Source organism: Patiria miniata, unplaced genomic scaffold (genome assembly GCF_015706575.1).
Source record: "Patiria miniata isolate m_02_andy unplaced genomic scaffold, ASM1570657v1 HiC_scaffold_20, whole genome shotgun sequence".
In the NCBI taxonomy this organism is placed as follows: Eukaryota; Metazoa; Echinodermata; class Asteroidea; order Valvatida; family Asterinidae; genus Patiria; species Patiria miniata.
Genome location: NW_024037059.1, coordinates 37,749,701 through 37,776,247, shown reverse-complemented (window position 1 = coordinate 37,776,247; position 26,547 = coordinate 37,749,701). Strand labels below are relative to the sequence as shown.

Here is a 26,547-nt window from a genome sequence, read left to right as displayed (position 1 = left end):
GAATTTTAAATCCACTTAACCCTGTCTTCCTGAATACTTTCACAAATTAATAACACGTACACCCAGAATGTACCAAATAACTGAGTTTAAAGGTAGAGTATATCATTTGCAGCTATCAAAAAAGTAACTGACGATATTATTGTTGAAAAGCATACTTGGTTTGAAGATAGCAATAAAGTCCCTGTGAATTCTTTCTGCCATGCTGTCATTTTAGAGAATACAATGAAAGAATGTCATTTCCAAAGATGTGTCTAAAGACGCATTTTTGGAAATTTCCGTTAATAGTTCGTTTTTAATTCGGCAAAGCCGTGTATGTGCGCGGTTGCTAAAATTCATCGGTTAAGTGCGTGACATCGCGTAGCTGAATGAGAATCAGCTGAATGAGAACGTGGTCCGGACGCTGATCTCGGGCGCAATTCAAAACATGACTGGGCAACTTTTGAATCAAAATCAAGATCCTAGAATTTTTTTTTTTCTCTCGGATCATACAGCATTCACTGTGCTAAAACTTCATCAGGTTGGTTGTTAAGCACCCGTCTTTAGATTTTGAGCACTTTTGTTGCTTCAAACTAAAAAAAAAATGAACAAATGATAAATGATATACTCTACCTTTAGTATTTTTATAACTTGTCAACATGGAAGGGTAGATGGGGCTTGTTACCATCTTCAAAAGCCCAAGCAGGAAGGACACAACCTATGCCTGTACTGGTCCATGAGTGTATGGTGCAAAGAACACAGACCACTTCTGTACCTACACAAACTCAGAGCTCTTCGCAAGAGTGCCAGGCGCTGTCGGAAATGGTTCGAATGTCCCTCCAAGTGGTCTTCCCCAACTCTCCCTTTGTTACCACTTGAGGGGGTACTTGTCTACAGAGACCATTCCAAATGTAACACACCTGTTTTAAAGAGCTACAAGATGAATAGAGCCAAGACCAACTAGCAACAGGCTCCACGCTAGCTGAGTGTTTGTTGGCGTGCCGGTGTTGTACGTACAGTTGGTGATCTCGTAGTTTGTGGATACGGGACACCGGTTCAGGCTCGCCAGTGAGGCGGTGTCATCCTCATGGGCGCAAGTGCCGTTGATGATTCGGAACGCTCCGGTCGCAGATACTCTGCAAAACAAGGCAAAATAAGATCGAGGATCACACTAGCTTATGTGGTGTAACTTATTCTCTTATTTTCTGGTAATGAAACAAACGAATTCTCAAAAGCGCCCATGGCACTGTAGCCTGCAAGCCTATAGAATCCTGTGGACAAATGAAGAAATCTTTGGTTTTAGTAGTGGGAGCAAAACCCCATATCAATTTTTTCTTCAAACTTCACATTTCTTCACTGTCTTCTCTATGCAGGTTTGTTCAGGCTTATTGCTACAAAATAATCAATTTTTGAACTGAGAAACAAAAAATCCCTAAATTGCCAAACAAATTGAACACGATGCACAACCAAAACTCAACATCTGAAGACAATGTTAAATTCTGTCAATGTTGCTTGTTGCAAAAGTCGTAATAAAACCATCACAAGCCACATCACAAGCTGAATCACAAGTCATGTGACAAGCTCTTCAGATGACCTTTGAACCTTTGACAAAGGCATTTCCTTTCTTGCTGTTAAACAGCAGTAACTTGTGCTCTTACATGTCACTTTGTGGTTTAACTTTACCTGTGACATTGCGATTTGGCCTTGTGACCTTGCGGTCTGACTTGTGATATGACTTGTTATTAGGCTTGTGACTCTACTTGTGATTTGATCTGTGACCTTACTTGTGATCATGTGAATTGACTTGTGACCTTGTGAATTGACTTGTGACCTTGTGATTTGATTTGTGACCTTGTAATTTGACTTGTGATTTTGTAATTTGACTAGTAATTGTCTGCATTGGCTTGTGACCGTACTTGTGATTTGAGCTGTGACATTACTTGTGACCTTGTGATTTGACTTGTGACCTTGTGATTTGACTTGTGATTTTGAAATTGTAATCTTGTGATAGACTTGTGACCTTACTTGTGATCTCGTGATTTGATTTGTGACCTTGTGATCTGACTTGTGATTTGTAACTTGACTAGAAATCTTGTGCATTGACTTGTGAACTTAGCTGTGATTTGAATTGTGATCTTGTGATTTAGACAGCATACTTACCTGTTGGTGATGCGGCAGTTGAAATTGAAGTACATACTCTCCCTGTAATTCCTCCAGTTCTCCACGACCAAGAGGAAGAGGTTGGTCTTAGGAAGAGCCTTCACATAGTAGAAGCCCGACTTGCAGGATCCGGAGATGTTACCAATGATCATGCCGCTTGGCTCTGTGCCAAAAGGAACAGGTTGACCAATTAGCCTCTTTACTACATTGTATTACATTGTATTACATTGTGTTTATTCTCTAATGACTCCATAAAACTTTAGAGTGCTTTGGCACTTTGGGGCAATAAAGGGACTAACGTGTCCGAGTCAATTTATTGGGGCAATAAAGCCCCTTTATTTTAGTTTAACTAACTTTAGTTAGTCCCTTTATTTTGGGGCAATAAAAGGGACTAACGTGTCCGAGTTGAATACGCTTCTCACATACTGTCCAACAAAAAAAGAGACTTTGCCTATTTTTTTTTCAATCCTCACTTTCCACCATGGTGACCCGGGCGTGAATCCTGCCTGGACCAATATATGGATTGGGTTTTCAGTCCCTGCCTGATTCCGTGGGTTTTCCCTAGACTTTATCATTCTGGGGTTTCCCCCCCACTAAAACTGTGACTTCCTTCCACATCTTGGGACCCCAGTGGAAATAAGTCAAAAGACTTTCGTGGGCTATCCCGGCCACTAGCCGAATAATCGTAAATAAATAAGTCTAATGAATGATTGGAGGCAAAAGTTCAGAGTGTCCTTACCGAGTACCGAGCTGTTTGCCTGGTAACCCACCACGTCCTGAATACAGCCAAACTTGTTGGAGAAGTTGGGGATGGGGCCTTTGTTCTTGTAGTAATCGTCCAGCTCCCCAGGTGTCTTAGCGATTCCATTGAGATTGACCTGAAGAAACAAAATGGACTCATCTCATAAAAGGGCCGGGGGGGGGGGGCGGCCCTCGACTTTTTCCGCGATAGCCTTGAAAAAATTTTTTTTCGCGACCCGAGCTGTTATGACTTTTTAGCCTCAAGCCTTGCGCATCTTTTGATACCAAAAACTTTTCACAGTATGGGCATTTCTAATCAGCTCAGCCATTAACCACAATTTCCTCAGATTTTTAGCAGGATTTGACTAAAATATAAAATATATTTGTATATATATTTGTATATATTGTATATTGCATGTAAGCGCAACAGTATACAGGCTGAATATATGTATGTAGAGGCACGATTCCTAACATGAAACTGAATTCAACATTACATATGCACACACAGTTAAGGTTTAATCGTACGCATACAGGTATGTAACATTTTTTTCCCCATGTGCCGAAATTGTCAAATCAGGTGCTGCCTGGTCAGACAATCCCACTTCTGCAACCAGAAACTTCTGAACTTCAGTGAGAATCCCACTTCTGCAACCAGAAACTTCTGAACTTCAGTGAGAATCCCACTTCTGCAACCAGAAACTTCTGAACTTCAGTGAGAATCCCACTTCTGCCGAAATTGTCAAATCAGGTGCTGCCTGGTCAAACAATCCCACTTCTGCAACCAGACACTTCTGAACTTCAGTGAGAATCCCACCTCTGCAACCAGAAACTTCTGAGCTTCAGTGAGAATCCCACTTCTGCAACCAGAACATTACTGGACCAAGCCCAGTCTAATGTGGCATTCTTAGCTGTAGGTAGCTTTCCAGCACTTAACTGGCTCGTCACTCGTCACTCAAATTCTGATGGGAGGCAGGCTGGCTCTGGACAACAGACGCACATACATTAGGGATAGCCTGACTGTTTATCAAGGACAAATCACTGCACTCGCACCTGTTTTATTAGTATGTGCGAACATATTTATGGTCGTCAACTGATTAAATAGCCATTATCTTAGTAGGGGGCTCATGAATACGAACCCGGGAATCCCGGGTTCGCGAAAGCCACATTAGACTGGGCTTGGTCCAGTAATGAACTTCTGGACTTCAGTAAGAATCCCACTTCTGCAACCAGAAACTTCTTAACTTCAGTGAGAAGCCCACTTCTGCAACCAGAAACTTCTAAACTTCAATGAGAATCCCACTTCTGCTACCAGAAACTTCTGAGCTTCAGATGAGTCCTTGCTGAAGGAAAGACATAGGGGGAAAAAGGAATGAAGACAACAGAAATCTTTAAGGAAATAAATCTCACCCTCGGAGATGAGGAGGACAAGCTACAGGATCCCTGGAAATCAATGGTCTCCTTGCGGAAGAAGAACCTATGTTTGTAGATGAGCTCTCTCATGATCTCCCCTTCCTTCTTGCCGAGGGAGACGCGGTTGTACTTGGCCGTGTCCAGGTCGCTGATGCTGATGAACTGGGGATCGATGACGATGTTGGCGGAGTTGTCAAACAGGTAGCACCTGTCCAGAAAAGTATATGACATGTGACAAGTTTACATCAAAAAGAATATTGCAGCTACCCCTGGTTCGAAACCCACCCAATGGATGAATAAGTGACGCTACAGGTAGCAGATTTGGACTGAGAGTGACAAATGTAACCTCGTCACAGTTTGGGGTTTCCTTATATGACAATGACATCATGTCAATGTCAGAGGTTAATAACGTCACACTTTGGTGGTAGTAGTACAGTCTAGGGGGCAAAATGTACGTTTGTCAAACTAATGACATATATGCACGACAGGGACATGAGAGTGACATAACTTGGGGCACATCAAGAAGAAATCTTTGCTCAAGCTAAAAAAGAAATTGTTAAACTCTGGGAACAGTCATTACTCAATCATATCGTCATCACACTCTCCAATTCGAAGCCCAAGAAGAATCGTTATCCAAAAATCAGCCATAGGAACATTCTCAAATCATCATCAGGTCGACTCTCCTCGGACTGCAACAAAGGCACGCCATACATCACGCTCTCCCATGGCCGTCCTGATCTCAGCTGCGGAGGCTAGCCCAGTGTCCCGACGCAGCTGGCCCACGTTGGTCAACATCTGCCCACCTCGAGAGGCTACTCCACGTGTGGGTTCCCATAGGATGAGTTGGCTTGCAGCTACTTCAGGATGACGTACGCGGCGTCCAGCCAATCGCAGACGCCTAGTTCTGATAGTTCTGCACCTGATTTCATCAAACTCTTTGTAACTTACGATGCATCGCAGCACTGCGACGCGTCGTATCTCTACGATGCGTCGCAGCTGCGACGCGTCCTGCGATCCATTTCACTAAACACGTCGTAAGTGCGACACGTCTCAGGTGTATTTATAGCCCAACTCAGTGACTGTTTTATGTCTTTAGTCAGCGTACAGTAAATAGTTGTCAGATATTCAATAAAGAGTCGTCGGATCTCAGCTCAAAATATGTTAAAACGTAAAACAAAATGGCGGCTGTGCGATGCAATTTTGAAGGAAAACAAGGTCTCATTGGACTGTATAGCTACTTCAACTCTGAAATTTCAACTCTAATATTCCGGTCTAATTCATAATTATTCAATGAATTTTCTATTTAAAACTTTACACACATTGCCTCGGTATTATAATCTCGTTAATGTAATGTTTGTGGCATAAAACTGGCTTAGAACTGACTCTTCTTATTTTGCGATGACCACTATACACGTCGTAACTTGCGACGTGTTTTAAGCCGTTGTCAAGGAATTTACGCCGTATTCAACACATCGCAACTTTAGTGAAATGGAAGATACGACGCGTCGCGAGTTACGACGTGTTACACGTCGTAACTTGAGTTGCGACGCGTCGCAGCGCTTCGTGAAATCGGGTGCTGATCTATTACCAACAGGTTGTTTTCAGATGTGACAGTCACATGTCAGTGTCATATCAAGGGATTTTTGCACAAAGGGGAGACAATGACAAAAAGGGACACTACATACCTCGTACTACAGCCGGGCTCCCCGTCGGGGCACGGATAGGTGAACTGACATGACAATGGCATGTCGATGTCACGCATGATCTCAAACACGTTGAGGTGGAAGTCATTATACAGGATGTCCAACGATGTGACTGCCTCTACTTTGACCGACGCGCACCGCGTCGTGTCGGTCAAGTTAACCGCCTTGCTCTTGTAACATCGAGCTGGTGAAGAAGGACATAAACAGGGCATGAAATTCAGAATCTCTAAAACAGGAAGGCGTAAAGAAACCACACATATATCTTATTTCAATTTTGGAAAAATGTTTTATTTTATAAGCAATATTATCAAAAAATGTCCATCTCAGTGACGAAAATTATATTATACAATAATGACTGACTGCTTAAAGGGAATGTACATCATTGGCTTTTGCTGTAATTTTCAGAAATGAACTATTTGAGGGGTTAGTATTTTAGATCAAATATTGTTACACTGACATGTTTGAAGTTTTGCGTTTGAAAATGCTGGAAAACCAAGAAAAAACAAAAATTTTAAAGTAGTCTGGTTCCCTGACTCCCCTAAAGATGAAATGGATCGATTCATAGATGCTGGAAAATTGTAAGGTAAAGGGAACCAGTCTAGCTGGCCTGCACCCGTTCATGAACATGTTACCAATAGCAAACAAAATTTGGACTGAAAAAAAAAATGGTAAATTTGAAGCAGTAGTTAAAAAATAGTTAGGTTTTTCCAACGGTGGTCGGCCGACCACCGCTGGAAATGTGTACAAAAATACCATTTTCTTGAAAATGACTTCACACCAGGTGCCATAATTTTACAGGATGCTTTAGACTGTCATTTAACAACATCCTAGTAAGCTACTTCGTAAAAACTTGGTAGTTTTATTTTTCGATGTTTGCAAATGTTGTATATTTCCTTTAAACACAATGCTACATCAGATTCGATATTCGATTCAATATTGTCTGCTCTGTAGCTCCCCGAATATAGGGCCCAGGGCCTACCTGACACACAGTCGGCGTCCGTACTGCATTTGCAACCTCCCGGTTTCTTCCCGTCGACCAGATCGCACTGCTCCTCGTCGATGGTGGGCATTCCTTCAAACACGGCCTGCGACACGCTGATGATCTTGCCCACGCCGGCCGAGTCCATGTAAGCCGTGGAGATGGAGGTCTTGTCGGAGTTGGTGATGACTCGGTGGTACCACGGTCTCCTGATGGTAAGGAAGCGAATGTACCGGTACAACAGGATGCAATGAACTTGAGACATTTCAGAAGTTCAAGATCTGAAAAGCTTTAAATGATGTTTTGGCAATATCTAAGACAATCCAGAGAAACACTTAGCCCAACCAAAAAATAAATTTCATTTTAAAACCAAACAAAAAATACTGAGCCAGCAGGTTTTTAAAAATCTTAACAGAATATAATTTAAAGGACTGTTCATATTTCACACGAAAATGAAAGCGAACGTGAAAGCGAAGCAAATGGCATGACATCAACACTTGAATTATCATTGCGGCGTTCGCCGTAACCTTAACAAATTTGCTTCACAGTAAAATTTGCGTTGAGTATGAACCGAACCTGGCTTCAGGCTATTTAGAAGCTCAACAGAATTGGCCCCATTTGATCTTACTTAGTTGGGTCGTAGTATCTCTTGGACCTGTGGCCAGGGTAGGTCCTAAAGACCCCGCTGCGACAGCCGATGTACGTCCACTTCACGTCTTGCAACATCTTCTTGTTGCGACTTCGCCAGATCTTCTCAATCTGGGAGGTGATCAACACATCGGCTCTGCGCACATGACGAAAATATACAAAACTCAAAACACAAAATTATGGAAGTTCTTCTTTCAATAATTTTATCAGAATTACCTACAAGTTGAAAGCATTTTTGGATCCAGTTAGATTTGTTTCTTTACCATTAGATTTCCAAGTATGTCCAAGACTTAACAAATTATACAGGGTGAGTCAGAATGATCTGGACCCAAACTAAAATATTAAAATGAAGTAGCAAACTAAAATATTAAAATTAAGTAGCAATTATCAAAACAAGCGCAAATGAGATTTGTTATAGGCTGGTGTTTTTGACATATTTGGTGAAAGTTTCATGTATATCCATTGTACTATTTTGACGAAAAGCGCTAGCAAAGAACACAAGCTTAAAAAACACTCTGACCAAGGTTCCATGGTTCAACAAATTTATTGATATCGCATACTGATGTGACTGCATTGTTTGAAATGCAGTCACATCAGTATCCGACTTCAATAAAAATCAATTCAAATAACCATCTCCACCCTCACAGGCAGGGTTTTACGCCTGGGTCGGGGAAAAGCAAGTTGTGACAAAGTGCCTTGCCCAAGGACACGCGCACCGCAACCCCAGGCTGGACTCGAACCCACAACCTGCAGAATTTTCTGTTAGATCTTGTGTTTGACGCACCGGACCACAAGGCCACAGCACTTGCCTGTTATAGTGGAATCCGGCGACCAGAATTAGAATCTTTTACTGCGGTGGCGTCATGCTCACGCGCATTCTGCACGCGTTCTTAAAGACAAGGCGCGCGCATTTTAGTATTCCTATTGGTCGAGGGAGCCCAGAGTGCGTGCGTAATCCCGGAGCCAGACTCGCGCGAACCTGGTGCCATCGCAGAAAATGGCTGCCGCCGGATTTGTCGATAGTTAACCCTTTCATTACCACATTGTTTATTGACTTGGCTCTCCCCAGGACCAAATTGTTTGCTCAATCATGTGGAAATCACTAGAGCGTGAAAAATTGACCACAAGTAGAAAACTCACTTTTTCAACCCAGATTTTCACTGCCAAGGAGTGATTAAAATCATAGGTGTTGTGTGTAAAGTTTGTTCCTTGAACCTTACTCTTTCATGTGATGTAAAAATGAAGTCCATATTCGCAAATATAAGAAAGCTATGCCTTTTTGTTCATCTGGTCCCATTTATCAAACTGCAAGCCATTTCACCACATGACCAAATGGCACTCCATACCTCAAATTGTGCTTGGATACTTCTGAAGCACTTTTCTAAATTTTTTGTTATGGTAACACTGTGAATAAACTACACCATTAGAACGATTCGAAAACACTCTTTCAGCTGGTATATGGTTGATATGGCGGCCAAACATATTAACATGCCGCCTTTCTGAAAACTAGTAAATATATCTGTGTTGAGGGTGTTCTGTGTGTGGTTTCCTGGTCGACTAAAGTCGCCCATGGGAATCAGCAGGGGGGTTCTTGTCGACAAAAGTCGCCCATGGTAAGGAAAGGGTTAAGTAAATGACAGCTCTTTTACCTGATGCCTTTCCGGAATTTATTCTTCTTGTCATCTTTAGGACATTCCACGTCTGGGTCCCAGCCGTTGATGAACTTGTGAGCGGCCACCGTCTTAGTGGCCAAGTCGTCGTCCACCAGGTAGACATTGGGGTCACAGTAGCAGCGGGGCGCCAGGAAGAAGCTGGAGTACAGGTAGGAGACCCGCAGGTCCGGGTACTTGGGCTCGTTGTAAAATACTTGCATCTTCTCAAATTCACCTGTAATCGAGATCATCAATAAGAAATCCAATTATCCCTCCCCAAAAAATGGTGAAAAAAATGCAGCTGCTACCAAAAAGGGCACTGTTGTCTGGCTTGGGCAACTAGTATAATATATTATGTCGCATTTTGACCTTTGCATTTTTTTTGTTGTTAAAGAAGGAATTTTTGTCATATTTGGATAGCGTTTACCTTCCTAAGCCAGAAATCCATTGGTAAAATTTTTTTTCCATCTACCATGTGGCGGCCATCTCCAAACACACAACTGCACAAATACAGACACGGCCTGCCGAATTTTCGATGAACATCTCCATGCTTAGATTGCTTGGCAAGATTGACAACTTTAATTCGTTTGAACTGGACACTCAATTGTCTGAGAACTGGTGAGAAACATTTCAGAAGCTTGATTTGGTAGGCTTCAAACCCACAACCTCCTGCTTACTAGTGTAGGGGCTGATTTCACAAAACTCGTCTTATCTTGCGACTCATCTTAGGACTTCAGACGAGTCCCCACTCTCAGATCGATCCTAGCCAAGAAGCGTCCTAAGACCGATTTCACTAAACCCAAGTTAAGCACGGTGCATCAGAACTACCAATTTTATGGCTGTTTCATGTTTGGTTTTTACCGCTGGACGAAACAGTCGTTGAAAAGATACATGCAAAACCGACTTCCAGTGCGCATGCACAGAACATGAACTTTTGCCAGAAAAAAATACTGTACTCAATCAATTTCACACGCAAGGCAGTTCTACACAAGATACGATAGAGTCATTCTAATGCTCCCTGTTTCATCACTCTATATTAAAAAGTCGACTAGGTGTTGGCATATAATCAAATTTTGTAAACGGGCGATTTTTATTAAAAATACCCACGTATCAGAAATCTTTTCAAATCTGTTTCTATGGCGGTTTTTTTCTTGCAACTATAACTCTAGGCCGACCCTCATCTGTAACGGCAATGATTTCCAGACGACTTAACGCACGCAGTAATGAGATAAGACGACTCTCAGACCGATCTTAAGTTAAGATGAGTTCAGCTGCGTTGCTAAGGAAATTAGGACATGTTGAGTGCGTCTTAAGTTTAGAGAAATCGATCCTAGGATGAGTGCCGAAATTAAGACGAGTTACCCTTCCTAAGATATATCTTAGGGCTTCGTGAAATCAGTCACAGGTGTCTCAAAGGCCAAACTCTATACTGAAATTAACACCTGCTCAACGGAAACATTCTATTAAAAGCTACAAACAGTGATTTAACAACTGTACTAAGAGCGACGTTACCTGGCAGCTCTTGCCTGCCCAGTGTGCTGTTGTACTCCTTCAGGAGATTGAAGTAGCTGGTCGGCTGGAGGTGGGATCGGTCTTTGGGTTCCTCAGCTTGCCGGAAAACCTAGAACACAATACAAACATGAGAGTGAGATATACAATCCCGGACACAAGAGGGCAATGGCACTACTGCTAACAGCAGTCTATGCTTTGCATCTGCAAAGATTCAGGCATAATATTTAGCCGCGGGATAGCAACTCAACAGATCATTATCTCTCTGTCAGCCCGTTAGTTAGTAACAAACATTCACATTGTCTACTGCTCGTACATATTTTGACCGATTTCAGTCAAACTTTGTCAAAAGTATCAGTAGCCCCACCACAACATGTCACATGATCAAACTGGGGTCAAAGGTCATCAGGGGGTCACTGGGGTCAAAAACCTGATTTTTTTTATTAAAACTCAAAACACTACTCCTTCCAGCAATTACATGGCACAATCACGTGACTCCTGCATGAACACGAATTTGTTGGCCCGCAGCTTCCGAGATATTTCAGACCGAGCTTCCAGCTGCAATTCGATCCTCAGACACACACGCCAAATGCAAAGGTAACCATGATGAGTATGTCGTTACTTACTTCATCTGTCTTGGCGAGACTGAAGGCAAAGGAATAGTCGGTTTTGTCCAGGTGAGTGTAGAAGTACGTCGCCGGCATGACTTGCCGCTTGACACCGTCAGAGAAACTACCCTAAAATGAGAAAATGAAAACATCAACACAAACTTTTAAAAACTACTCACAAAGCCCACCATTGAAGAAATAAAGATTATTATAAAGCTCAAGTCAAATGAATAAAGCAATTTGACATTTGAACATGAACAGCTCAGTAATATCCCTTTTATAATTTTTGTAAAACAAAAACAAAGAGATTCCAGATGATGAACTATCAAATTATTGTAAACTTAGGCTTGTACGACATAAGCAACTTGTTGAGTGTTTTGGAGTTCTTTTGACTACAAAGCTTAATTTCCACTTAAAAGTGCTATTCCAAAGTCTGTAACTTATTTTCTAATCTAAGACTGAAGCTTTTACTTATTGATCCACCGTCCACACTTTCAAGCTTTGTTCACACCAAATCAGTTACAAATTTGCCAGTCAACTTTATATTGGAAAAGTACTCTACGACACTGTGCTAGATCTTCAATCCTGACCAAATCTCCCTGGGCCCCGGCCCAACCCCCCGGCCCCCACTCAATGTTGTCTCTCATTGCCTGGTGTGTGCTCCATCAGCTGGAGAGAACAATATTGAACGGGGGAGCGGGGGAGTGGTAGACCGTACGGTGGCAGGCTCAGGAAGTGTCTTAACCGTTTTGGCCGGGATTGTAGCTCCCTAGACCTTTTCACTAGGAACCATCCTCAGTCTTCCAAAAACCCTCCACTGTACTGGAATCCAATTGCAAACTCTCAGCGCTTTTAACTTTCAAGGGAAATCAGGCACCATGTAAAAGTCAAAGTGTTTAAGTTGTTCCTTCTTCCTACAAAACCCTCCAAACCCTCTGATGGTTTTTAAAGAACCTGGCAGGGTTTAGGGTCAAACAAGTGACAACTTTAATATTGTTTTAAAAATTGAATGGAGCGGGGTTTGAACCTGGGACCTCCGGATTGCCGTTCAGGTAGTCTACCAACTGAGCTATCCAGCCCTATGTTGGTGGTTCCCCATTTGGTCAATGTCTCTGTTCACGGGGCGCTAGTCAGAAGCCATAAACCTGTATATGAACTACCTTAGGAACCCCTCTCTGTGCGTTCTTGATTTCTCTATATCCAGTCTCGCCCTTCAGCATAGCATCAATGACTGCACTGAATTCCTCTGGCTGGCCTTCAGGCTGCTCCAGTTGTCTGATCGGGACTAGAATGGGATCTTCTACAAGCTGCGGAGGGGAACAAATTAGTGAAAATGTTTCAATGTTTCAATTCAACAACAATTTTGAGACCAGCTTGCTCAGTGATGTTTTGCAAACCCTTTGCAAACGGTTTTGTCTCAGAATCACTCAATATTTGAACTCGTGTCGAGTAGCCACGTCTCTAAAAACTATTTAACAAGCACTGGAATGGACTCTCCGGGAACCAGTATACAAATAATGAATGTTTATGAGTGCAATAGAAGGAATATTTTCATGAGGTGAAAGATTGACTGTTCCATTCAACGAGGCATAGCCAAGTTTAATGGACAATCAATCTTTCACCTCATGAAAATATTCCTTCTATTGCAGGAATTGAAAAACATTCATTATCAAGCTAAACGAGTCGTTTGTCGACCCTGGTCAATTTTTTTTTTATATTACAGATTTGAAAAGAGCACAATCTCAGCATTACTGCTGTGAAAACCGCATGCTGGTACCATCTTTAGTTCAAAAATTATGGAAGTTGGAACACCAAGAGATGTGATGAAGTGATGTGATGAAGTGGCCCTATTTTGGCCTGTATCTCCAATGAAAATTTCCGATAAACGACTCATGTAGCTTGATCGCATCACATTTGTTTTATAAACACCTATTACACATGGGTTCGCCTCAGGTGCCATTTGCACCCTCGGGTGTACAAAACACCATAGACCCTGTTACAGCAAGCAACAATTAAATAATGTCCTAGCTAGGTCCAAAATATTTGCCACTGAAGCGATGAGCTCACTCAGAGGTCATCATCTTTCTGGTATGGAAACTCGTCGCCATTTGTTTACGTCACTTTGTTTACATCTATTGAAGTGACGTCACCAGTCTGTCAGCAACCCTGATTTTTTTCTAGGGCCCGTAGACGGATGAACTTACATCGCTGCTCGGTTTCAAGAGAGGATGGAAGATGGTCCCCCCGTAGTTGTCGATCAGGAATGCGTAGACTGATCCCCATTGCTCGTTCACGATCAGATTCTCAATTTCTTCCAAGGTGCAGTCCACGCCGACGACACCAAGAAGTCTGCAAAATGCATAGTTACATGTTTACAAGATGTGGCAATATATTACTGCAATACTGAAGTTGGGTTGACAGATTTTCAAGTGGTAATGCTGGTAATATAGCACACAATAATATTCCAGTTAACCCTCCTGATATTTAAACAGTCACAGACAGTCAAACTTCACCTCCACTTCCCCTGCTATACTTTTAACAACGGCTAGTCACCAGCAGTCAGATCATATGTCAAGCAAGCACTGTGACTAGTCAAACTGGGTCAACAGACATAGCAGGCAAGTTGTGGTCACAGCTGTTTTATCACTCACCCGGAGGCAAAGCATAGCTGTATCAAGTTACTTAAACAGTCCCAGCCAGCCAATCCTGCTCTCTGTAGGCTGGGAATTCTGAACTGTTGAAAACAGTCACTTGTTTGATTTTGAAAGGACTAATTGGCACAGAATGTATGTTTGCATACATGTAGGAGGGTTAATTATTCAAACTGCTTGCCTGATTCAAAGTTTAGAATTTCTGTAATATGTATGCAAACTCATACACTATGAACATCTGATCCCTTAAATTTTCATTAAAAGTCCATTTCTCCGTGAAAAGAATCTTGATAGATAAGTTTTGCAAAAAGAGAGTGCTAGTATTTTTAATATTTATGGATTGACTGCAACATTTTTATTGACACGCGCTGTATACTCCCACGTTTTCGCGCTGAGCCCAGAAGACCATTTGACTCACTTCTCAGTGCGATCGCTGATGACCGGTATCGCGTGCGTGACCATCTGCTTCAGGCCGAACGCGTCGATGTACGGCGCGGTCCACTTCCCTTCGAAGTCCTTGGTCTGCTGGGAGTTGGAGGACAGGAAGTTGAAGTAGTCCCGCATCTTGCCGATCAGGTTCTCTCCGTCCGTCAGCTTCTTGAAGTAGCCGCGGTTCTTGCAGGCCAGGTGGCCCGGGAAGATCTCGCCGGCGTCGATGGTGCCGTAGCTGAAGATACGTGCCTGGACAAATGAATAGAGTTTACATTGGGTGACCCATTAAATTACGGACAATTTGAATCAGTACAATTGAGTGGTCAAATACAGTGTCAAATTTCTTCACCAACTCAGCATACGCGTACGGTGCAAAATTTGAATTAGCAACTTTCTTTTTGTTTGGCCTGTCCAATGTTTTTTGTTCAGCAGTGTGATGTACATTATTAGAGATCCCTGTCATTTGATTGGTGGAACTCACATCACGAGACATTCGTTATTGCTCCTATTCACGCCCGGGCTCAAAAAGTCCCATTCGCCCATGGGGAATGGGAAATACTATTCAACAGTTAGGATCATTGTTGTTCCATGACGCGGTATTTGTGTGCAAATGCATGCTGGTGTGCACGTTCAGCGTAGCGCGTATTGTTCCAAAGAGGCAGCGCTACAGAGTTGGGTTCAAACATTTTCATAAAGGGGTGGTTTGGAAGAGAGAAATACATTTTCCGCCAGGTTTGTATTGAAATAAAAGTTCAAATATATCAAATGACAAGGATCTATATGTCAGTTATATAAAACAAATATTGAATGGCTTTAAAGGTAGAGTCCATCATTTGTAATTTGTGCATTTTGTTCGTTTGAAGCAACAAAAGAGTTCAAAATCTAATGAAGGATACTGAGCAACTAACCTGATGAAGTTTCAGCTAAGCTTCAGCTGTACATTCCGAGAAAAACAGCATTCTAAGATCTCAATTTCAAATCAAAAGTTGCTGAATCATGTTTTGAATTGTTTTGAATTGCAACTATACGCGACGTCGCGCACTGATCCGACGAATTATAACAACCGCGCGCGCATGTGCGTCGTTCGAATACTTGTGCACGCTGCGCTGAATAACAAAACGAACTACTAATTTAAATTTTCCTACGGTGCTTCTTAAGAATCACCGTTGGAAATGCCTTCTTTCGTTGATTACTTCAAAATGACAGCTTCCCAGAAAGAATAATTTCACAGGGAGTTTAGTCTCCTTACTATCTTTCAACCAAGTTAGTTTTTCAACAATAATTACGCCAGTTACTTTTCGGATGGCTGCAAATGATGGACTCTACCTTTAAATTGTGAAATGGGAGGAATATTATCGCTCGCTAAAATCTGGACTTTTCCAGTTCACTCGGCGAAAGTCCAGATTTTACCTTGTGATAATATTTCCTCCCATTTCACTCTGAGCCACTCAATGTTTGTATACTGTCTTGTAAACCTTATTTGCAAACCTTATACTATAAAAATCCATCGTATACAAGTCTTTTTTAATGTAACAGTTCAGGCAATTTGTCTTATTTTATGTAATTAAAATTGTTGGTTAGTCATGCTTTCTCCAAAATACATGTCCATATTGTGGACATTTTTGTTTCCGACTGCATCATAAAATCACAGAAATGTAAAGACCAGTCCATGGTTCACAAACCAGTTCATGCTTCACCAAGTGTTGGTTCACCGCAAAATTTGTTGGAATAATAATGAACTTCACTGAAAAAGAGTTGGATAATAAAGAAAGTCTTACTCATGCACTGGGTCTTCCAATAGAAGTGTTAATTTCCATTCATAAATACCTAAGACGCATTCCTATTGGTCGAGAGCCCATCACGTGGCCGGCCTTAAACGGATGATAAAGACATGGCTAGCTGGTCTTAAACACTTTTCCAGTGTCACATGAAATTTGGACTCCTAAATATCCAGTGCCTCTTACCGTTTTATTGGTTGAACGTTCACAATCCTCACGTAGGCAAGCGCAATACTACCAGTGAGTCAGTATTTTATAGTCCTAAATTCACAACGCGACGCCCCAGGTGCATTCTGCGCGACATCGCATAGTACACGCGCGCCAATCTCCAATAGAGGAGTTGTTTACATCTTACTCGCGAGCTGGACACTCCATTATTTAGCTAGAGGGGTGTTTAAAAAAACATGAAGTGAACTTGTTGAACAAAAGTAAACAGATTGATTAAAACCTCCAAAGCACACATTTATTCCCTTATTTACATACTCACAATCAGTCAATAGCCCTGACCCGTATTATAAAGACACTGCCGACACATACCTGTGGTTGAGCAACAGCGTTCAATTCTTTGACTCGGTTCCACACTTTGCTCCAATCGTATTTGCAGATGGGTCCCGGTACGTAGCCACTCCGTGTGTAATAACCTAATAAACCATACACCACATGTCAATTTGGTTGAAGTTATGCTTGCCGAAGTAATACTTTGCTAGTGCAGTACCAATATACGTTTGCACAGTGGGGCGAACGACAACAGAAATTTGTCATCATGTGGTGTTTAATGAGCCTTATTGAGATGTGGTGGACACAATAGAAAGTCACTCTTTGGAGTGGGTAAACTCTTTTGTAATGGGTGCGTTCGAGTAGCTCACCGATCGACTACGGTAAAGGCAGACGGGTTAGCCACGACAGCCGGGCTAATCGAACGCTCAACCGCGGGCCATCACGATCCTCACGTGACATTCGTAGCCTCGGCTGTAGCCACTGACAAAATGCCCGTTTTGGATTGGGCCTTAGTTTGAGATTTACTGCATTTCAGTCAATTGCAAAACACACAAAAAGTTGGGCTGGAATTATAGCCTCAAAAGTCAATGAACTCAATAAATAATTAAGTTTCGATTTCAAATAAAGTTAATTTTTAAGTCCTATCGAGATTTCTGCTGCCCGGCCTCCATATTTATCCATTTCTTGGAATGAACAACGCATGCGTGTGACGTATTTTCACCACTGACTCTGCTCCGTGAGCAGGGTCTGTGATGGCTGACTTGGGTGAGCTCCGAGAATGACGTCAGAGCTAATCGAACGGCACGAAGCTGACCCGTGGCGACCCGGGTGAGCTAAACGAACGCACCCACAATACCCAATCTAAATAGCGCCCTCTCATTGTGTCCAACACAAGTAGGATAAAAGGATAATTGTTAAATAGAATTGAACGTGACAAATTCTCGGTACCTGGTCCACAGCGGACTGTTTCTCCGTCCGTGTCTTTGCCGTCCGTCACAAGGATAATGAGGGCCTGGCAACCAGTGCGAGATTTACCCGACAGCAACTCAAAGGCCTTCTCAAATCCTCGTCTGTTGGGCAGAAAAATGACAGAAGAAAGACGTTAATTTCCTCAGGCTTCAAAGTGGATGTGCCAATGCACTCTAGATGGGCCCCAAGTTAAGGCCTGGTGTCCAAGCTTAATTTGGCAAGTTTTTAGAAAAAAAACTTTCAATTACTGTTTAAAGGTATAGTCCATCATTTGCAATTTGTGCATTTTGTTTGTTTGAAGTAACAAAAGTGCTCAAGATCTAAACAAGGGTGCTGAACAACTAACCTGATGAACTTTCAGCTCAGCTTTAGCTGTTTATTTCGAGAAAAACAGTATTCTAGGATCTCGATTTCAAATCAAAAGTTGCTGAATCATGTTTTGAATTGGGCCTGAGTTCAGCATCCAAGACACGTTATCACTGAGCCGATTGCAGCTACGCAACGTCGCGCACCGATCCGACGAATTATAGCAACCGCACGCATGTGTGCGTCGTGCCAATGCTTGCGCGCGCTTCGCCGAATAACAAAACGAACTACTAATTTGAATTTTCTACGGTGCTTCTTAAGAAGCACCGTTGGAAAGGCCTTCTTTTGTTGATTTCTTCAAAATGACAGCTTGCCAGAAAGAATAATTTCACAGGGAGTTTAGTCCCCTTACTATCTTTCAACCAAGTATGTTTTTGAACAATAATTACGCCAGTTACTTTTTGGATAGCTGCAAATGATGGACTCTGGCTTTTTAGCCAATAGATATCTCTCAAATGACGCCACTGCCTACAGATTGTCACGTGCATCGGCATTTTGGGGTCAGATTTTCGTGACGCGCATCGGCCGTATTTCAAAGAAAGTTCGAGCAACATGCACGCTGTGCACGCACGTACTTGATGGCGTTGAATACGCAGTTGTAATTTTCCTACGAAGATGTCTATGAGAGGGGTCTATACTTTACAAACGGCTGCTGCCCCAGTATGTGTGCACGTAGTAGAGGCATGGAATATTGGCTCTTGGCCAGATGCTGTATTAACGACATCATACACAATAAATTGCACACAATGTATATGGCCGACTAAGAGATAGTTTAGGCCATCAGCCTGGGGGTTTTGTCCGTATCAAATGAGGGGAATAATGATCATTGTGATTTTTGGCAAGGTATGCACCCCTGTAGTTGGAAAATATGTGACAGCATTGCAGCGGTGGCAGCTTTTTGGGTGCTATCACCTTGTAAAAAGTAAAAAAAGAAAAAAATGGCAGCCAAAACATGCTTGTTACCACGTATAATTAATCCAGTTCAAGCATATTGGCGGCCATTTTGAAACACCCAAAAAACTGCCACCGCTCACACTGCAAAGCTATCACACATTTTCCAACTCTAGATGTGCATACCTTGCCAAAAATCACTATGAGCATTGCTCTTTTCGATCATTTGATACCGGTGGCCCAATTTTTGGACCGAAGCTGTTGGCCTAGTTCCTGATCATTGAAATCTTGTAAAGTTAACTTCCAACAACATGATTAGGCACTAAGGTGCTTCTAATGCTTCATAAACTAAATAGGTTTACAGACATCCTAGATTCTTTGTAAAATAAAACTGGAAGGCAGATCACGTCAATACAAGATCCTTTTTTTAAATTTAAATATGGGTTCCATTTTAACATTTGAGGAAAAGCTGTGAATGTATTTTGACTTTTTGTTTTAACGTTTCAATGTGTAAACGTCACATCCTTGTGTTTCATTATCATAAAAAATTTGTTCTCATTTATAAAAACAGAAATATAATTTTAAAATCCAGAATAGGTTCGGCTTAATTTCTCCTTACTTGAGTTCACTGGTCCCTTTTGGTTTCAGTTCACCGGTCTTCTCCTTCAGGTCTTTCCTATGAGCCGTGGTGGCAGGAACCAGACGGTCATCTTTGCAACTCAGAACGGTTGTGTTGAAGGGGTACCAACTGCAAATATACATAATGTTTTATAATCAAAAAAACTTAAATTCTCCCTCCCGACGTAACCAGTAAAAAAAATGTGGGATTCTCAAAATATTGTGCTGAAGGTCTCAAAGTTGTATTTGGTGTAAACATTTGAAGAAAACTGTTCCTTGAAATAAAAAGTGAGAGACCTCCAACTTGGCAATTGAAATACCAAGGACCTCCTTATGAAAAGTTTGGAGAAACTTGTGTTTTGAGTGAATAAATTTGCCTGATTTTGTTTTGAACATTTTATACTTTTGGGGGTCTCAGTCTGCTCCTCAGCTTCATGCAGAAAATGCACGCAGTTTAAAATTATCAGTAATTCTCATATACAGGCATGCAACTGGGAATTTAGAAGAAAAAAAAAACGAGGAAATTCCAAAACACACAGGACTTTGTAAAGTGTTTTTCAATTTGAGATGGCATTCATGAGCGGTAAAAAAAAAAGAGGAAATCAGCGGATCCGAGAAAAAGTTGCATGCCTGAATATAAATGTCTTTTTTTTCTTCATAACTTACTCTCCGACTTCATCCCAGTGGCTTGCCCGCGCACAGATGACGTTGACGTAGTCTTGCTTTGTCAGCGTGTCCAAGATGATTCGTACCAAGGAGATAGCAATGTCAAATTTCTTGCCTTCCATCGATGTACTGCAAAGAAAGAAACACAAAAACCTCTGAAACAAACGGTGGTAATATAAAAACAAGTGGCAATGGTTAAGTTGTTTTTATGACAATGTAGACCCCTAGGTCCAATGATAATGGTGTCTTAGGCCGAACATCCATGTGTCAGCTTTCCATGTGTGTATTGCGCTGTGCGTTTACCAGTTGCGTATCTGTACTCTGTAACTCCATGTGTACGTATTTCTCTGCACACTTGACGGACGTAAAAGCGCAATTAGAGAGCACGCAGCAGTTGTGCGAGTAGAAAAATCAAGTCTCAATCAAATTTGGATTAGCTTTGGCAAAGTACACATTTTACAAATAAACACTGACAAGATTATAACCTCTCAATAAGATACAAAGGGTATGAATATTTTGTGTTTTATCAATGGAGGATTTGAAAATTAAAATTGAGGCAGGCCCTAGTTTGTTTCAATAAGATTCACATAACTGCTTTGTTTTAAAGACAACCACAAATATTTATCTTTTTAACCCACCGCTACATCGTTTCTTTAAGTTGCGGGCCACAAATCCTGTGCGTATTGTATGTGTCATCCGTTTCAATCGCCACCTGAAACGTACAAAATGTCAACGGATAGCGCAGTACGGATAGCACACTGCGCAATACGGACACATGGACGTAAGCACGTTGCTTTTTCAAACAACCGATTTTCACACATCACGCAGTGCGCACTACGCTTTATACCGCCCGACAGACACATGGATTTTCGGCCTTACTCATGTGGTGGTATGTGGGTTTGAACACCAATCATGGCACTTGTGTTCTTGGGCAAGAGACTTTACTGCAATTGCGTACCTGCAGTCCAAGATAATGACAACATCCTTTGGGTCGCTGGTGCCCGTGATGTACCATGGCCTGACCCGCGGATCGTAGTCGTTGTAGAAACCGGCAAAGTTGCGGCTCCATTCCCGGCCGGGGAACTTGCGAAGGACGCCTTCCACTGAGCCGAAATATTGCCATCTACACAGCAACACAAAAAAAATATGGAGACAATTGTAACATAAATTCCATCAAGTGCAAAATGAGCTGGTTCCAAATCTAGTATATCATCAGGTACCACAATCGGTGACATTTCATGAAATAGTTTCTTCTTTTTTTTTAGAGGTTTTTTCCGGGTGGGGGGGGGAGGGGGAAATTCTGATACTTTACCTGAGTGACGAATCGTTGTTGAAGTTGCTGATGAAGACGTCGTCTAGATCTTTAGTGTAGAAGACGGCGTTCACTGTGTCTTGACTCTCGCGTGGCACCTCATCAGATATCTTGACTGTGCTCGACTCGGTACTCACTGCTTGCCGAAAATATCTGCGAAGAAAAGAAATTTTCACTTCAAATGTACATCATCCAACAGTTGAATCCTTACAATGAAAACTTTCGTTGTTTAATGTTTGCAAAAAAAAGTTGTAGTTTTTGTCCTTTTTCTGATGTTTGGCCAACTTATCTGAATGTTCAAGTGTTGTTTTTGCCTGTACTTAGTGGGGAGAGTGTCCCAGTTTTTTTGGTTTGTAACTCATGATCAGAGAGTCATTGGTTCGAATCCAGCTGCTGGCCATATATTGTGTCCTTGGGCAAGGCACTTTATCACAACGTGCCTCTCTCCACCCAAGAGTATCAGTGAGTACTGGTATTCGCTGAGGAGTAACCTGCAGTGGACTGGCATCCCATTCAGGTAAATATAACTTATTTCCAGTCGTTTTAGGCCACTGGCCATAAACACCAGTCTAATGATCAGACTTACGCGTTATACTCCAACTTGGGCAAGCGGCCCGGTATGTCCGAATCCTTGTAGATTTCCTTAGGCATCTCGGGCAGCGACCGGTAGATAATCTTCCCCAAGTTGTCGTCGTGGAGACGCTTGACAGCATTCGCAATACGCTAAAGTAAATCACATTAACTGCCATGCATTAACAATGAGAGAATTGATGAATTGCTAACATTGGCAATTGTGCATAAAGCAGGTTACAATCGTTGGTCTGTGGATAGGGTTCATAACTTGTGATCAGAGGGTCTGCAAAGTGTTGTGTCCTTGTGCAGGCCACTTTACCCCAATTGCCTCTCTCAACCCAGTGTGAAGTCCAACACAAGCTGGAGATTATATCTCTTAACCCTAACCCACCTCAATCCTCCAAAATCCTCCTGGAAGTTTTGGGGATTTTGGAGGATTGAGGATGAATGGTGTTTGAGAAACGTGATGATTTTGGAGGATTGAGGATGAATGGTGTTTGAGAAACACAAGGATTTTGGAGGATTGCGGATGAATGGTGTTGAAGCACATGTTGAAGCACATGATTAGGAATGGTGTTTGAAGAGGAGTAGTTTGGAGGATTGAGGATGAATGCATTTGAGAGGCAGAACTGTCGGATGATTTTGAAGGATTGAGGCGCTGGGTATCCTTCATCTGAACATAATGTGCATAATTTTGGAGGATTTTGGAGGATTGCGGATGGTTCCAAGCAAAAAGGGCCTCTAGAAAGGGTTTTAGCTCTGAAATTATGGAGACATTTTTTTGTAATGTTTTTTGCTGGGTAACTTGCAGTCCATTCTAAGCAGAATTGGATCTGGAAAATCAAAATAGATTCCAAAAAAGTTGAAGTTGCCAAAGTCTAACTGGCTCAATCTTAAGACTCACCTTGGCGACGTCCTCCTTACGCGCAAAGTAACTATCCAACAGTTTCTTAACGTGGGCCACAATGTTACTAGCATTCTTCTTCTGATAAATGTAGTCAGCGTTGTCATAGTAACTCTGTGTGTACTCCGTCTTCAAACCATCACTGGCCAACTAAACATAAACAAGATGAGGGAGGAGTTTTTTAAGTAAAAAATGTATTTAACAGTATAAAAGGGCGCATGCAATGTAATTTTTAATGTAATCCTTAAAAATACACCTTTGTGTCCCATTTAACCTTATTTTCAATTTTTGTTTTGCCATTTTTAAGGGTATTTTGGTGAATTTTGTTTTTTATGCTAATGCAAATTTCCATAGTCATGAGCAAATGTGTGATGTCATTTCAGGCAGAAGCTTCAATGTTAAAGGGAAAATACAACATTTGCAAACATCAAAAAATAAAACTACCAAATCATTGTGAAATACCTTGCTGGACTGTTAGTGAATGACAGTGTAAAGCATCCTGTAAAATCATGGCACCTGGTATACTGTCATTTTCAAGAAAAGTGGTATTTTTGTATCAATTTCCAACGCTGATCGGCCGATCAGCGTTGGAAACAACTGGCTTTTTTTCAAATACTGGCCCCAATTGACCATCGCAGTTGTTTGCAATCGATTACAAACCTATGAACGGGTACAAGCCAGCTAGACTGGTTCCCTGACCTTACAATTCCCCAATGTATGTAAACTGCTCTGTTTTTTCTTATATGGAGTCAGGGAACCAGACTACAGGAAAATGATCGTTTTTCTTGGTTTTTATAGCATTTTTGAACCCAAAACCTCAAAAAAGTCAGTGTAACTATATTTGCTATACATTTCCAACCCCCCAATTCCATCCATTTCTGAAAATTACAGCAAAAGCAAATGATGTATATTCCCTTTAAAGTTTGCATGTTTTGCTATCACAAATTTTCTTTTCTTTGGCGATTCGTTGTTGTTTACACGACAGTAAACCTGTGAGCAAACTTTTCTCACAAATGTTTTCAATGAGTAAATGTTTGGGTTCACAATTTCAACTGGAAAACCCTGTGAACTGAACAGTTTTACCTGAAGGATGTAATTTTGGATGAGCGTGGCCCAGTTTTGGACGTGGCCGACCAATCGTCCGCCCCCGTCCTCCGAGGCGTAACTGTAGCCGGGCCCCTCGTCGTGATCAATCTCGTTGTAATTCAGGGTCTCCGTGCACGGCAACATCAACACCGTGGCAACCAAGCAATGGCACAAGAATACAGCTGTTCCCATGGCAACCATTTTTGTAAAAGTTGCGCTGTGCAAGAGTTACTTCAAATAAATTTTTTTTTTTTTTTTTAGATTTTCAAATCGTTGAAAATGATGAATGTCAAGTTTTAAATACAAAAGTATGGAGAAAACATCTTATCGGTGCATAATTTGGGATGCTAGCAAGTGCCTGGTCATCGAGAAATCTTGCAGTGTTCGCTGAAATTCCCTCGAAGTCCAGAGCTTGCTGCAGTTGCGGGAATAAGCTGGCATGTTGGTTGTTGCAGTCAGTTCATGTTGCTGATATGATTTTGGGAAGGCAATGTCAGCTTTTCATTCACTGTAAGAGGGAAAAATGAATGTTTTATTTAACCAACAAATCAATGTTGTACATTATTTGATCAAAGATCAAAGAGCAAGGAATGATTTTATATGATGAATCTAAACATATCACCTGGCATTGGCAATGTGTGCATCGATATCACTTATTCTTCCAAGATACTTGGGCCTAAGAACTCATCTTTGTTTTTCGTATTCGGTCAGTCACTTTTCAAGTGACTAATGCCATATTTCCTTAAAACAAAATTAAAAATTTAATAAGGCCAAGTAAAAAATACTATTTCGTCCGGCCTTTTCAGTAGTTTTTCATCCGGACTTTTTGAAAAAAATAAAGGAGGCAGGCTTTTTTTTTTTTTAACTTTAAGGTGGCAGATTTTCCATGAGGGCGGATGGATTCCTCAATTTTCTCTACTCTTTTGCTGATGCAAAATTGCTTCCGATGGAGCCATTGTCCTTTCTACATAGCTAAAGTTTTGCCTGAATATTGTCACATCATTATGCATCGGCATTTTGGGAGTGACATTTTTCGTGATGCGCATCAGCTGAGCTGTATTTTGAAAAAATTTTGAGCAACATGCATGCGTGTTTAGAAAATGTTGCACACTGCGTGCACAAATACCTGATGGCGTTGAATACACAGTTGTAATTTGCCTACAAACTGTCTATGAAAGGGATCTATAAAAAAAAAAAGTAACCCCCCCCCCAAAAGAAATTATTTAGGCCGACTGTTTAATTAAACAGCTAAAGAGATTCTTCTAGTTCTACAATTACATGAATTAGAAGGCACCTTTGCCAAAGAGAATTTGAGTAAACAGTGAGTGGCGTTTGACAAATATTCTTTTCAGAAAGAAAACACAATACCACTGTCATACTGTCTATAATTTAAGGTCGATCGCCCAGGGATGTCCGAGAAAATGATGAAGATCGATGCTTGAATCAATGAACATGATCATAAAGTAAACAACATTGACATGCATGAATATGAATGGCAAATGCTGATCGATCACTTCATTTTCAACATGATCAATCCCTCATGATCAACTGAAAATTGCTGGGGGAAAAAAACGATACTTACACCACACAGATGAAGATTACCCCCTACGTGTATTTCATTCATTCTTCTGGCTGAGGAATCATTACTCTCCCTTTAAACCCTCGTCCCAAACGAATTTGTTACTGTAACTGCCGTGTTATTTACTGCACTTCGCGAGTGATGGCGGACGTGACCTCAATTGACCCCCATAATTAAATTGATTAGCAGATTCCAAACGGCTGTTTCATGTTCGCACAACATATCCATGTCAACTTGACTTGTCAATAGTTGGGGGCGGAGATTCATGAAGTGATATCTAAACATCACATGGCCGATTTGCTTCACACTATTTTTAATACATTTCTTTTTTAGATTTTGGTTTCTGGCAGTAGACACTATTGGTTAAACTAGAGTTGATTCCGAAACGTTAGATTTCAGCATGTGCAGTGTCCTACATACAGAACTGTGAAAAAGGCGGTTAGCCTTTGATGATGGCCCAGAAAGGAAAAATTGTCAACACAACACCTTAAACAACAGCATAAAAAATGACATTGCATGTCTTTTCAAGGACACCTTACTTTGATGGTCAAAAAGTGGGCTGGTACTCATTAAAGCCCCACCCCCTTAATTCACAACATGAAAACAAAATCTCACAATGTACTACTTCAAACTTTAAATACTGCAGTGTCACTTTTATTTTACACCTTTTGAAAAGGAAAATGTTAAAAACATACACACATATGCATACACACAAATATATTGTACACGCTATGAAAACAAATGAGGAAAGACAGATACCAAAACATTTGATAGGCGCATTTAAGGTCTTTGCGCTTGCATTAGCATGATTACTTCTGATCAAGCTCCATCGCCAAAT

At 41.4% G+C, this 26,547-nt stretch overlaps 1 protein-coding gene across 1 annotated transcript; it reads right to left on the bottom strand.

Annotated features, from left to right (window-relative positions):
* Positions 1 to 569: 569 nt before the first annotated feature.
* Positions 570 to 25,854, bottom strand: LOC119728993 (voltage-dependent calcium channel subunit alpha-2/delta-3-like). The gene is made up of 23 exons (XM_038201470.1): positions 25,713 to 25,854; positions 24,128 to 24,638; positions 23,045 to 23,194; positions 22,154 to 22,290; positions 21,568 to 21,720; positions 21,214 to 21,378; positions 20,256 to 20,384; positions 19,591 to 19,719; positions 17,694 to 17,815; positions 16,785 to 16,888; positions 14,456 to 14,718; positions 13,591 to 13,735; positions 12,547 to 12,693; positions 11,405 to 11,515; positions 10,782 to 10,890; positions 9,267 to 9,504; positions 7,598 to 7,753; positions 6,970 to 7,178; positions 5,973 to 6,174; positions 4,285 to 4,495; positions 2,876 to 3,014; positions 2,137 to 2,299; positions 570 to 1,112 (listed from the first exon to the last, which is right to left on the bottom strand). The coding sequence occupies exons 2-23, from the start codon at positions 24,329 to 24,331 to the stop codon at positions 902 to 904; spliced, it is 3,597 nt and encodes a 1,198-aa protein (XP_038057398.1). The 5' UTR covers positions 24,332 to 24,638; positions 25,713 to 25,854; the 3' UTR covers positions 570 to 901.
* Positions 25,855 to 26,547: the final 693 nt, after the last annotated feature.

Bases quoted from the DNA above. Each gene is read 5' to 3' on its own strand.
- LOC119728993 (XM_038201470.1), bottom strand. From the start codon at position 24,331: ATGGTTGCCATGGGAACAGCTGTATTCTTGTGCCATTGCTTGGTTGCC. The intron at 20,385-21,213 runs GTACGCAATTGC...CTTTCTTTGCAG, and splicing joins GTCATTATCTTGGACTGCAG to TACATCGATGGAAGGCAAGA. The intron at 1,113-2,136 runs GTAAGTATGCTG...CTTGTTTTGCAG, and splicing joins AACTGCCGCATCACCAACAG to AGTATCTGCGACCGGAGCGT.